Source organism: Papaver somniferum, chromosome 10 (assembly GCF_003573695.1).
Source record: "Papaver somniferum cultivar HN1 chromosome 10, ASM357369v1, whole genome shotgun sequence".
Lineage (NCBI taxonomy): Eukaryota > Viridiplantae > Streptophyta > Magnoliopsida > Ranunculales > Papaveraceae > Papaver > Papaver somniferum.
In genome coordinates this window covers 162,074,117-162,087,942 of record NC_039367.1, presented here as the reverse complement: position 1 = coordinate 162,087,942, position 13,826 = coordinate 162,074,117, and the positions used below count along the sequence as shown (strand labels likewise).

Sequence of the window (13,826 nt, the reverse complement as noted above, 5' to 3'; positions counted from 1 at the left end):
TGTTTGTTTTTGAAGTTTGAGATCGGGCGATAAGTACGAAGATATCACAATCAAGAGTCGGACTGTTGGAATTGGGTTTGTGGTAACCAGGGGCTGAATCCTAAACTATGAGGATTGATTTGTGTATACTAAAGGAACCTGCCGAAATACATCCTCACTTTTTTGATGATAGAATTTCTTCTTTTCTTGACACGAACTCCACTTTTTGTTACATGATAGTATAAGGGGGAAGCATTTGACACTATACATGCAGAAAGATATCACATTTAATTCTCAATTAGGAAAATTTATTGACAAGAATATTTTATTTTTTTCTTGATCGAGCAAATAGAATTTTCATTGAAAAAGGCACTTAAGGGGTGCTAAACCCAATGATTACAATCGAACAGAAAAAAGGAGAACCAAAGGGGATTCGGCTACTGAAAGGAAAATTTATTGACAAGAAGCTTACACTACAAGAAAACATGGTTTAAGCGACCAAAATCTTAGCAAGATCTCAAAATTTTGGTCTCTTTAATAGTGAAGCAACCATGTTTGCAATTACCAAAAATTTTGGCTGCTATTAACATGCTCCTATTAAATCGTAGCTACCAATTAAATTTGTGGGTTGCTCCAGCATTTTTCCCAGTACTACATAGCGAGTGGAGTAGTAGGTTAGCAGCTATTTACTTCAAGCTACCATGTATCAGCAATTCAAAATATGTTTGGCTGCTAAAAACCTGTCTCAGCAACCAAGGTATAGCGACCACCAATTCAGAAAAGGAAAGTGGATGATTCTAATAATGGGAAAGGGAAGTGATCACCAATCTAGTGTTTGATGTTTGATATTGAGATGTTTAATTTTGATTTGTAGAAATTTTACGAGGTGGGTTTCCAATAGAAGTTCTATAGTAATTTTACGGTGGGTTTCCCATTCTTTCTCATTTTGCTAATCATTTTCATTCAATTGATTTATACACATTCGTAGTATTCAATCCAAAATTTATTTGTTCTACATATATTCTACGATAATAATTCACTTGTTCATTCCCGTCCATTTCTAATACATTACTCGAAATTCTATCTAATTGAAAACCAAAGGTAATTACCGAATTTGTTTTCAATCATTACCTAGCTCTTGGCTTTCTATTGGCCAGATAAATTTGAAAAATTGTATTCCTTGTTCGTTTTGTAATTAGCACAATTTTGTATGATCTTACATACTATTTATATCCTAATTTCGTGATTAAAAAAAATTTGGGACAGAGAAAATGAAGAATCGGAAAAATCTGATTCCTATGATTTAACATGAAATTTATTTAGGTGTTCTATCAAAACCTTAAAAATTTTAAAATTATATCATTAATTCCTTTTTTTCAAAAAATCGGTGGAACTTGGTCAATTTTCCCGATTTACTGTCAGTAGTTCCCATCCTCGGTGAACTACTGATGGACATTCAGTTAAAATAATGGATAACTGGATAAACCAATTTATGTAAGAGAAATTGAGTAAGGTCGAGCGAATTGGATAACATTGATAGATGAAGGGTGAAATACACAAAGGTCGATGGACATTCAGTTAAAATAATGGATAACTAGATAAACCAATCTATCTAAGAGAAACTGAGTGAAGTCCAACGATATTGGGTAAGATTGATGGATAACAAGTTAAATTAAGTAAAAACAAAGGAAATTTAGTTTATTTGATCGATAACCATATAAACTCATGGAGTCTAAGAAAAATTGAGTGAGATCCAGTAATATTGGACAAGATTGATAAATAATGCCTTTAATTAATTAAGGTCGATGAACATTCAATTTAAATGATAGATAATAAAGAACCTAATGATTTTTGGGAAAATCTGAGTGAGGCCGATTGACATTGGGTAAGATTGACAAATAACAAGTGAAACTAAGTGAAGCCACGAAAATTCGGTTTATTTGATAGATAACTATGTGGCGAAATTGACTAAGGTCGATCGATTGAGATGCACAAACTTGTTACTTTCGGATAACAAGGCCAGTCTAATTTATAATCAGGAATCTATTTTTAAATCGATACCGGAGAAAGAGAAGTAGAGACAGACTGCATTTTCCTAATTCATTCTTTTGTATTTTTTGGATTTTTTATATCATAATGTCGATAACAATGTCCTAAATTTATTAATATTTTTTTTGGATTTTTTTTCGTGTCGAATGTTGATAACAAAACCAGATACATGAGTTTGTATTAGCACAAATAGAAACACACTTGCTTCTCAATCCGTATGAGCATCCCAAATATAACATCAACAGTCAGGATCTTTTTCTTGATTCGAGTGGATCAAACAAAATGTGGTCCGTCGATCATTTTAATGTTCATTCTTGGTTGTCCCTCAACCACTCGAACTCTAATTCCTATATGGTTCTCTTTCTTTCTTCCTCTCCTCCGAAAAACACCTCTCCTCTCCTCCGAAACACACCGTCGGCGCTTACATGTAAATGGATTTTTAATATGCCAGAATATAGATTTTTTAAGGTTTTAGGGTATATTCCAAAGGAATCTTACATGTAAATGGATGGATTCATCGTTCATACGAAGTTTCCGTCTTATAGTAGTTCACTCATGGCCAAATTTCGATCTCAGAGCCATGGTTTGCATACAATATTCCAGAATAACTAGGGTTTGATCCCTCCCGGGGCGATAAATTGTAAAATGTATGTCGTTATACCACATTTGAAGTTCGAATCAACACCGAGCTTCATATTTATCGATTTTGATGATGTATCATGCTAAGTTTGAAGTCATAACCCTCCCGGAGCTTCTTGGCTCATAGTCTGTATGTGGTCATACCACATTTGAAGTTCGAATCAACATTGAGCTTCATATTTATCGATTTCGATGATGTATCATGCTAAGTTTGAAGTCAGAACCCTCCCGAAGATTTTTGGCTCATAGTTTATATGTTGTTATACCACATTTGAAGTTCGAATCAACACTGAGCTTTATATTCATCAATTTTGATGATGTATCTAGCTAAGTTTGAAGATATAACCATTCTGAATTTCGTGGTCCATCTCTAGAATCTTATAACCTGAGTTAACCAATGTGAACTAAAGCTACTTCATGACCTGTATGACTTGTCAAAATTACTTCATGACCTATGTGAGTAGTCGAAATTCAAACCGGAAGCACTAAGAGAAAGCACAAAAATACAAAGAGAAAGCACAAAGAAGCACACCAATTATCGAATTCATTTTCATTTTCCCGATTCATTTTTATACATTTTTTGGATTTTTTTATATCAGAATGTCGATAACAATGTCCTAAATTTATTAATATTTTTTCCGGATTTTTTTTCATGTTGAAGATTGATAATTAAACCGAAAACATGAGTTCGTATTAACACAAAGAGAAAGCACAAATAAAACACACTTTCCTTGATCCGTATGACACTCTTAACATAAATCTATACCATCAAAATGTTTTCATAATCCGTATGACCCCATCCTACCACATCTTGGCCGTTCAAATTCTTTTAGATAAAAAGATTTTTTTTCTCTCACTTATCTTCATTCACCCACTTTTGTCTAGTCTCTCGTCTCCCCCCCCCCCCCACCCCCCCCAGAAATAAAAAACCTAACTCAAATTCTACATTTGACAAATGAAACCAAATCTCACATCGATTAATTGATGATGAATGGATTGGAAATGAAGATTGAGATGCAATCGGTAGATAGGTGAAGAAATTCATGAGTTCTAGTGAACACCCTAAATCTATCTCTCTGCCTCCTTTCTCTATCCCATCTCCATTTCCTTTTCTCCTGCATCTTTTGCTAAACTAGATCCATCTTTATTTGCTGTTAAATAGTTAAACTTGTAACTGATTTTAACTCCAATGATGATCTGAGAAGTTTAGAATTTTGAAGATTGTTTTTTTCCTCCTTTTTCAGCCAAGGATTTTTTTTTCAGCTAGGGATTTGTTTTAAAATTGTTGATGGGTAATTCGTTTTTCGTGATTAGGTTGAAATTTTAGGGGTTTATTTGATTTTAATTGGTTTTGGTTTTTGATTGAGGTGATAAAAAGGATTTCTCGTATCTGATTTGGTTGTGAACGGAAGGAAATTGCAGCGAGAATGGTGATATGCTAGTGTTGTTGGTTTGATAATCAGATTGGATTGACAGTGTTGATCCGCATTGAAATACAAGGAAGAATCTGTGGGTCGATCTGCTTGTGCTGGTACTGAATGTGAGAATACAGGAAGATCGAAAGGATATGGATTTGTAAGTATTTTTTTCATCTTCTTTGTTGTGGGTTTATGTTACTTATTCATAATCTTGATCAATACTGATACTTATGCTAGATTTTCTGGTTATTAGGTTACTTTTAGTGATCCTGAAGCTGTAACTAGGGATTGTTTGGATCCAAGTCTTGTTATTGATGGTAGGAGAGCTAATTGCAATTTGGCTTCGCAGCCGGCCTCAACAATCTCTGCAGCCAGTCGGTATAATTCTTCAAGACCCTTGTTGTGATTTTTGTTTTTCTTAATTTTCAGTTTCAATTCCCTTGGAAATGACTTATTACCCTTGAGTTTGGGTGATTTATTGTTCAGTTATACACTCCTGGCAGTTGCAATGGATGGAGAAATGCGGGAACATTAGACGTCAATATGAAACATGTTAAAAAAGGTTCTGGTGAGTGTGAAAATGGAGCTATTCATTGGGAGCACAATGAAGGAACTATTATTCTTATTTTCCATTTGGTTGATGAAAAGTTTTCTAAACTTCCATCACCACCATCTTGTTTGACACGAGCTGGTGATCCTTAATTTGTTATTACACTAGAAGTTTTAGGTGATTTTGTTAGTGCTCATTATTATCATTGCAATGCCGGTGGTTGTGAAATATGGTATTTGAAAAAGAATAGAGATAGTCATAATGAGTTGAGATGGCATAAAGTATTTAGTTTTAACTTTTATGTACCAACTCCATTTGCGTGTACGAAGAGTGACAGGCTTCTGTATTACTGGGTTGGCGATGGGACTGACAAAATTTATAGGTACAGTGCAAACAATTCATCTGCCTGAATGGATGCTTGTTTTGACAAGTTTATTTCTGAAGCAATCCCTCACAAGAATACTTTAGTTTCATTAAAAATATTAGGAGAAAAGGATAAAAGAAAAATGGAATCCGGTGAAGGAGAAGGTTCAAGTAATTGACAATATGTGCTAATCTTAAAATGTGTATGAATTTCTCTTATAGCTTTCTACTGCGCATTTTGGTATTTGCTTTACTGATCTTTAATATAGAATGTAAAGATTTAGGCATCCTTTTTTGGATGGATGAGTTCCCCCATATTATAGGACATGGTATTGGTAAATAAAATTTTCTTCTTTTCATTAAATGGTTTACTGTTGTCAGATTTGATGAGATTTCTCATGACACACTACTCAAATACTATCCTAGGTCTTATTTAAACTATCAAATGGGGTAAATAGAAGTCGGACTTGAACTGTGGGTAGATTGTTGAACGTATAGTAAAGAGGATTATTTGATGTCAAGCCGTTTGCTCTTAGTGACGGTGCATCTCTTTGTTACTAGGGACTAGGGTACATGGATCGACAGGGGGATGATATATGGATCTATACTAGACATGAGCAGAGTGCCCTCTTCGCTACGATGGCTTTGCAGTTTTGCTACAAAGAGAATTGTTACTGCAAAAGACCATTCTTCAGTTCATCTTAACATTGGCCATATTGATGACAGTGGTATCTATACTAGACATTTATCCACTTTTGCCCTTAGTGGTTTCGTTCGTTGCCCAGGTAATTGTTGTCATTGTGATGTTAATTCTAATTGAATTACTCTTTATTAGGATTTGAGCTAGCTAGTTATGGAGAATTTTTGAATGTGCATTTTGAGGTTTGATGGCTTTATAGATAAGAATTAACACCTGTAATAATTATTTATAGTTGCAAGTGATCAGGTTTTTTTTCGCTTGTTATATTCTAGGGAAACAGAGAACAAAGTAGTGGACTGTTGCTGAGACATATGGTTTCTGATGAAGCTCTGGTGATGCTATACCTGAGAAACCAGCAGAAGAAAACAAGTGTCGATGCCATGGTTTGTGTGAGATGGTTAAGTCAATGAAGCAGTCGGAGGCTGAAATTGCACAGCTGAATCATGTAGTAACTTATTGGAATTTTATAAAGTAATGTGCGTTTTGCTTTTGCAGATCAAAATTATCTCAACCAGTTATTTGAACTTTCATATTACAGGTTCGCCAACTAGAGGAGGACACCCAGTGCACCAAAATGATGTTGAAGTTAGGGAGGACAAGATTCATAAAATGGAGTCACTGGTTGTTGGTGGTTTGATACCATACGATACCTACTTAGTCATACTTACTTTTTGAGCTTGTAGGTTTCAGGACTTTTATGAAGAAGGGGAGAGAGAACTGCTAATGACTAAAGTATCCGAACTGCGCGATCAGGCCTTTCTTCATTTTAGTCTCACAATTTTGGTGTTCGCTTAACAATTTATTCGGTACTCGGTTGTATACTACAACTTTTTCCAGCTACTTTAAAATGTTATTGTGCCACCACCCATCAGTTAGTTTATGTTTTTGCAAACATATGTTTTAATTCATCCATGTATTATATGATTGGATCTCTTGATTAATCCTTTACCATGGCACATGTTTCCACAGGAGGATGTTGTCATAGGGCATAATTCAAACCAGTTGGATACAAATGCAAAACTTACCAGGTAAGCTACTTTCTCGTCTTCCTTTGTACTCCATCTTTGTCATGCTTACCATTCCATTGTTTGCATGGAAATAAAAGAACTGCATTCTCAATTAAAGAACTTAAGTTATTTAAGAAGCTTTACATAAAAAGGCTACTGCGCCTTCGTAACGTTCCTTGCAGAACGAAGAGTTTTTTTACAAAAGGTAAATGTTTGTGTTATTGTTTAGGGTTTATTAGGAATACTATACATGGATGAGTTGTTTCCTTATCTGTGTCCGAGTCATTCCTGTTCCTAGATGTTGGTCTTTCTTTGCCTCTAGTCTGGAATGGAAGGTCGAATGTAACATCGAGCGATATGTTAAACTTTGCAGTGAAACTACGTCATGTTCTGCTTTGGGGGATTGATAACATCGAGTGATGTGTTAAACTTAGTAATCCATCTAAGTTTGAAATCTCAGCTTTGCCTTCTTCTTACTTGTTTATCGACAAAGTTTGTTTTTTATTTTGTTTGAACTTAAGCGTGTATTGTTTATCTACAGAAATCATACAGTTTTGATGGTCTGGATGGCAATATGAGCTCCTTTATGATGCTTCCTTTAAAATTTGGGGAGAGATTTTAAGATGTCAATGATGTGATCTTGATATAGGATGATTTAGAGCATTTCACTAATAATAATAATTGGTTAGTTATCTGACTCTTGTCTCATTTTTTAGATAGTACGCCTTGTTTACTGTTTGGATCTCCTCCAAATTATTGAAATATGCAGTTCTATGTGTATTCTTAAATATATCCACTATATCCTCACTATAATTATGTAAATCACTTCCCTCATGCTACAGCCTAATCCCTCACGGTGCTTTTGATTCCTTCCATGATGTTATCAGAGTATGAGTAATCCATCAAGATCCCAATGATGAATGATCAGAGAGGAACTTAAACACAAGAATGATGGCACTATGAATCTCTTATTAGGAGCTTGGTGCTACAAAGTCGAAGGAGTGTTCATCTTTTGTTTCAAAATTAAGGAAATTGTAATCATCATTTTTTAAGAAATGATTAGTTTGTATTTTTGATCTTTTTGTTCGTGAAAAGATTGTCTTCTTTTTAAGAAATGTTGTAAATTGATCTATGTGATATAATAAAACTTGATTCAGTTTTTAATTTGGTTCATAATATGTTTTAGTATCAATTTTAATTATAATTTTCATTTAATTTCAATTTGGGATTTATCTAAATCGAAATCGGCCAAATACTTCCGGCGCCAGAACAATAGATGTAGCGGGCAAAAAGTTTGGTAGCTCAAAAATATAAGCAACCAAACTTCAGGTATTTCACTTGTTATATTATGGTTGGTCCATCTATGAAGCGATCAGCGTTTCACTTGTTGTATTTTGGTTGGTCTAGCTTTAAAACGATCATTATTTTGCTTGTTCTAGGAAGGTCGGTCTAGCCATGAAGCAATTAATAAAAAAGACGCTATATGATAGTTGCTTGATTACTAAAGCGATTGCATAGCTGCTCTAGACTTGTAGAAATCCCACCTTTTCCAACTCGAGAGCGAGAGCCAAATTAAGTCGTTTTAAGGGTTAGAGCGACTCAATATGGGCTTTTCCAACCAAAAACGCATGGTCGCTTAATCCAACTTTTCTTGTAGTGTTATACTGCTATGTGTAAGCTAGAGAAGTGAAGAGAACGAAATGACTGTATGAATCATTTTAATAAGCTAGCCCGCACAATTGTGCGGGCTTACAGAACTTGTATATATATATATGGAAATTCCATGGGATTTACTAGAAATAAAACCATTCCATACCTGCACAAAAGTAAATTTGGTAAAAAAGCAAGATCTTTGCAACTAATATGATGCATATATTTGGTCATGAAACATACATTCCATTTCTGCACAAAAACTAAATTAATAAATACATTCCGTTCATTGAATTTAGGTTTCATCAGAGACTTGGCAACCATGGCTGCTTCGTCAACAATTCCAATCACTATGGTTGTTCTTATTCTTTTATCATGTTTCATCTCTACTACATTCTCATTAAGGGTTATCTCTGATCATAGACCTCATACGAAGCCTCTTGGTTTTACAACACGTCTAATTCATCGTGATTCACCGGAATCGCCATTCTATGATCCTAAGCTTACAGCGATCTCTGGACCGGTATAACCACTACACAAGCAACATCGTGGTACCTAATAATGTGCGAGCTCCTATTAGTTACCGCACCTCTGAGTATGTCATAAGTTTTCGCGTAGGTACACCTGCAGTAGACACATATGCCGTCATAGACACAGGTAGTGATTTAACGTGGCTCCAGTGCAAACCTTGCCACAATTGCTACAACCAAGAAATACCCATGTTCGATCCACGCAAATCTACAAGTTACGCTAAAGTTGGATGTGAAGATGTTAGATGCAAGGCAGAAAGAGGCAGCACGTGCGATAAAGATGGTAGTTCTTGCCGCTACAATCTGCATTATGGTGACTCTGGGCATTCACAAGGAATTCTGTCAACGGAAACTTTCGTCTTTCAATACGATAGTCGGTCTGCAAATATTTCTATACTAGAATTAGCATTTGGTTGTGGATACGATAACGGTTTCCCATACATAACTAGTCAACGTGTCGGAGCACCAGGATTGATCGGTTTAAGTAGGGATCCTTTGTCTTTGATTTCACTACTAGCTTTCGATCACTTTTCCCATTGCTTAGTACCAATGACTTGGAACAAAACAAGTCTATTACGCTTCGGATTAGATGCAATTATGACCAAGGATACCACTCCGATGATGGATTATGGTAATTTAACCACTGGAGCTTTTTATGTGTTGTTGGAAGGAATCAGTGTTGGCGAGAGAGGGCTGCATATCCCAGACGGAACCTTCGATATTACAGCAGACGGGGTAGGAGGAGTGATTATTGATACTGGTACAAAGTACACGTATCTTCATCTTGTGGCTCATGTTTTTTTGATTGCAGAACTAGAGGCACAAATTAAACTGGATTATGTCCCTCCAAGTCCAGAGGATATATTTCCCGTGTTACAAAAAAAAAAAATGACAGCGGGCATATTAAGTTTGCCAGATATAACTTTTCATTTTAGTGGTATGAATTTTGATTTAAATAAATAGAATGTTTGGGAAGAAGTTGGTGATAGCAAAATATGCCTAACCTTGCTTGAAACAGACGATGGTCTGACAATTATAGGTGCTCAGCAGCTACAAAATGTTAATGTCGGGTATGATTTGCGAAACAAAGTAATTTCTCTTGAAAACAGGGATTGCACCCACACTTGATATATTTTTCAATAAAATGCAGTTTCAATTGTATTAATTATAATTTCAGTAAATGCAACAAAAGTTTTTCAATTGTAGTTGTTTGTTCTACTCTCCCTACATTGGACTAAGTGATTGCGGAGTATATATGTGCAGTGTTTTAAAAGCTTTCCAATGTTTGGAGTTTCTGGCGCATGCAACTTATTGCAGTTTGTATTATCACTTGGCTTAGGATCAGAGGTTTCTGTCAAGCACCACGCCATGTGTCTAACGTTTACTATCATCAAACACTAACAACATTTATAGATGAAAGTTCAGCAATCTAGAAAGTTTTCTTTAATAACAATTGAAATGAAAGCTCCAACTAATCTTCATATGTTCAGATGGTAAACCCAAAGTTAGCATCACTACCCAAATCAGAGATATGTATACACCCTGAACTTTCTTAAATTAAAACCAATTAAATACTTTGTCCAAATTATTCGAACTATGGACTCTTAGATACAGAATTGATACTTGAACAAGCTTCAACAAACTTAAAAGTTAAACATCTCTAATTCAACGATTACTAATACATCAGGTCTTCAATTTTCTTCAAATCTACCATTCCAGCAAATGATTCCCAATTTTGGTTGTCACGGCAATGTTGCTGGTTAATTAGTTGATCCTAAAACAACCCACTACTGCAGTAGAGACTACTCATTAATTCCCCTCTTCAAATAAGGAACATGTACAAGAAGATCCCTGCATCGAAAAAGCAAAAAACGAATGTTTAATACTATGGGCTAAGACAATGAAAATATCAAACATCACAATTATTTTACAGATCTTACCGGAGAGGTATTAATAAAGCACAAAATTGGTTAAAAAGACCAAAATCAACAATTCCTGGGTGAAATGGACAGTTAGATTTTGATACTGTTTAAATGGACAAAAATGTAAAAATAGACAGGATGTAACCAGTTTCATCGTGCCCATTTTCAAATATTTTTTCTTATTTTTAATTTACACAGGATGTATCCAGTTTCATCCTTGCTATTTTTTTAAATTTAAGCTAGTTTCATCCTTACTATTTTTTTTTGGCCATTTCACCCAAACTATTTTTTACTCGTCCATTTGAACCGTGGTTTAAAAATATTTGGACAAATGATCCATTTTTCGTTAATAAAGTTGCTGGTTTAGATCTTAAACAACTTTGATTTAAGAGGAGAAGTCATTATGACATTTTCAAACATATGTAATCTCCAGGATATGTGTAAATCTTCCCACATGATAACAGAACTATTTTCATCATAAGAACCCATCTGATCTTGGAAAGCACAACTCCGGTTACCTTTTTCCCCTCAGCACCCTAGTTAGTAATTCGGGATTCGACAAACGTATGGAACGACAAACGTACGAGTATTATACGGTTTTGTAAAATCCAGATTCGGTCCAAAATTCGGTCAACGGGACGTGATTCGTCAGTAATTCGGAACGGCATACGTACGTGTATAATTCGATTTATAAATGTGAGTTCGGCTCTGAAAATTCGGTATCTATATATAACAAATAATTTGTATTTATAAGGTCATAGACCAATTTTTATGCATATGTGTGAGTTATTTAAAGAAAAATAAACTTAATATGATGATATTAATAATATATACAATATTAGTTATCCAAGAGGACGTCGTATGGTGGTTTAGATGCTTGGTTAGTGAGTTTGAGATCTCTCTCACCTTCACCTTCAAATCTCTTCACGTCGTTTTTGTTTCATAAAAATTACAACACGTCTAATATTCGGTCGTGTATGCTCGGAAGGCAGTAAAGCCCAAAAAGTGGAGTCTTTGAAGAGTAAAAGCTAAAAAATTTATGCCGAATTAAGCGGACGTATCATTCGGAATACGTAAAATTCGTGAACGGTTCGCGAATAATCCGGAAATGCCACATAATACGCGACTTGGGTTCGGAGTTGCAAACGTACGCGAATAAGACGGTAAAATTCGTGATACGGAAAAATTCGCGAATCATTCGCGAACTTACTAACTAGGCTCAGCACCGCCTCCTCACTCGCACGGCTATTCTTCCACTCTCTCTCTCTCTCTGTGTATAAAACTTCTACTCAAATTCTAGGGTTTGGTTGATCTTTACTATGTACTAAGAAAATTTGCTTGATTTACTAAAATGACCTTGAGCTGAATAAGATACACATTTGATTGCAGCCCTAGTTTTCAAGCAAGCCCGGTTATTACAATTTTTACGGAACGTATACACTTTCTGCCGTGCTTCACCGCTTTGTGAGACTAACATGGCTATCTTAAAGTTTAACAACATTGCTTAAGATTCATTTTAAAACCTTTCACTGAAAATCGCGAAATTTTTCATGTGTGCATTTTGGTTATACTGAAAAGATGCGACTAATGAACCTGCACATGCCTAAGTTCATTTGTTTGCCCGAAAGCTGAATGTCTTCCATATTTAACTCAAATTGCTCAATGTCTCCAAAGAAACATCTGTCCCTGCTCTATGAAAACAGTTTTTTTTGAGGTTTCGGTAAACTTTAGATTAAGCAGAGAAAGAGAAAACAATTGTGAAAGATTTGGAGCAACACAAAGTTTTACTCCTTCTCTCGGAAGATTGGATTTTCGGGTACCATACACCAATCTTGAAACCATCGTTCCCAGCATTGATGAGTGTGTTAGCTAAAAAGGCAACTGCTGAATTCCTAAACATATCACTTTCTGGAGTTAACTAGTTGCCTGAATCGGTTTTCCAAGTATTACCAATTGAAATCAACAACAAATGTGGTCTTTGGTCTAAACTTTATCCAACTTATAAATGAATTTTTGAAAGAGCATAATTTCCAGTTCAAAGTCTAACACTCCCACCAACATTGCTAATAGGGGTACGGGATTCCACAGGAGGGTACCAAATGCATATAAGACAAAGGACTTTTTATTTTGTCCTCCCACATAACAGAAGATTAAGTATCTACCTATGCTGCTATACAGTCATGTAAAACAGCTTATAAACAGGTTAAGATACAAAAAAGCATACAACACTCAAAAATGATCTTCACCAATGTAATTGACTACCATTGTCATCACTTGCTAGGATCAGAGGTTTCTATCAAGCTCACCACGGCGTGTATGTATGTAACAATAGAAATGAAAGTTCTAAACTAATCTTTCTATGTTCAGATAAGCAAAGTTACATGTACAACAACACTACCCAAATCAGATAAGAGGTAGTGAGTGAGAAAATAGTGTCCGAATTATTCAAACTTTGGTCCTACATACAAATTGATATTAACCTTAAAACATTTCTAATTTCAATGATTACTAACATAAGATCTGGTAATTTCTGCAGATCCACCATTTCAGCAGTTGTAGCATGTCAACAGCACAGATTTGCAGCTAATGATACCCAATTTTGTAATGAGATATACCCAATTATGTCCTAAATAACCCACTACGGGAGTAGAAATTACTCTCAAACCTCCGTCTCATTATACCCAATTTATAATGAAACATCAGATCCCTGCATAATAAAACACAAAACATGAATGTCAATATTGTAAAAAGCTAAGACAAGGAGAACATCCAACAAAACCATTATTTTACAGATCTTACCGATAGAAGTTAGGATCTTACAGAACTCATTATGACATTTACTTCAAAGATTTGTAATCTCCAGGGTACGTGTAATGCTTCCCACATGATACCAAAACTACATTCATCATCATAAGGACCCATCTGATCTTGGAAATGGTAAGAAGAATTCCGGGTTCTTGTTTTTTCCTCAACGCCCGCCTAGCTCTCCCACTGTTAGTCTCTACTCTCTCGCTTTGTG

General features: G+C 35.3%; 1 protein-coding gene across 1 annotated transcript; it reads left to right on the top strand.

Moving 5' to 3' along the window:
• The first annotated feature begins 8,846 nt into the window (after positions 1-8,846).
• On the top strand, positions 8,847-13,437 carry LOC113316745 (aspartic proteinase nepenthesin-2-like). The gene is made up of 3 exons (XM_026564891.1): positions 8,847-9,755; positions 9,849-9,955; positions 13,344-13,437. Exons 1-3 carry the CDS (start codon positions 8,847-8,849, stop codon positions 13,435-13,437), a joined length of 1,110 nt encoding a protein of 369 aa, XP_026420676.1.
• Positions 13,438-13,826: the final 389 nt, after the last annotated feature.

What these genes read in the sequence shown, in the direction of transcription:
- LOC113316745 (XM_026564891.1), top strand. Translation starts at nt 8,847, where the DNA reads ATGATCCTAAGCTTACAGCGATCTCTGGACCGGTATAACCACTACACA. An exon ending in GTCCAGAGGATATATTTCCC is followed by an intron (nt 9,756 to 9,848) that starts GTGTTACAAAAA and finishes TTAAATAAATAG; the next exon opens with AATGTTTGGGAAGAAGTTGG. An exon ending in CTACAAAATGTTAATGTCGG is followed by an intron (nt 9,956 to 13,343) that starts GTATGATTTGCG and finishes TAATTTCTGCAG; the next exon opens with ATCCACCATTTCAGCAGTTG.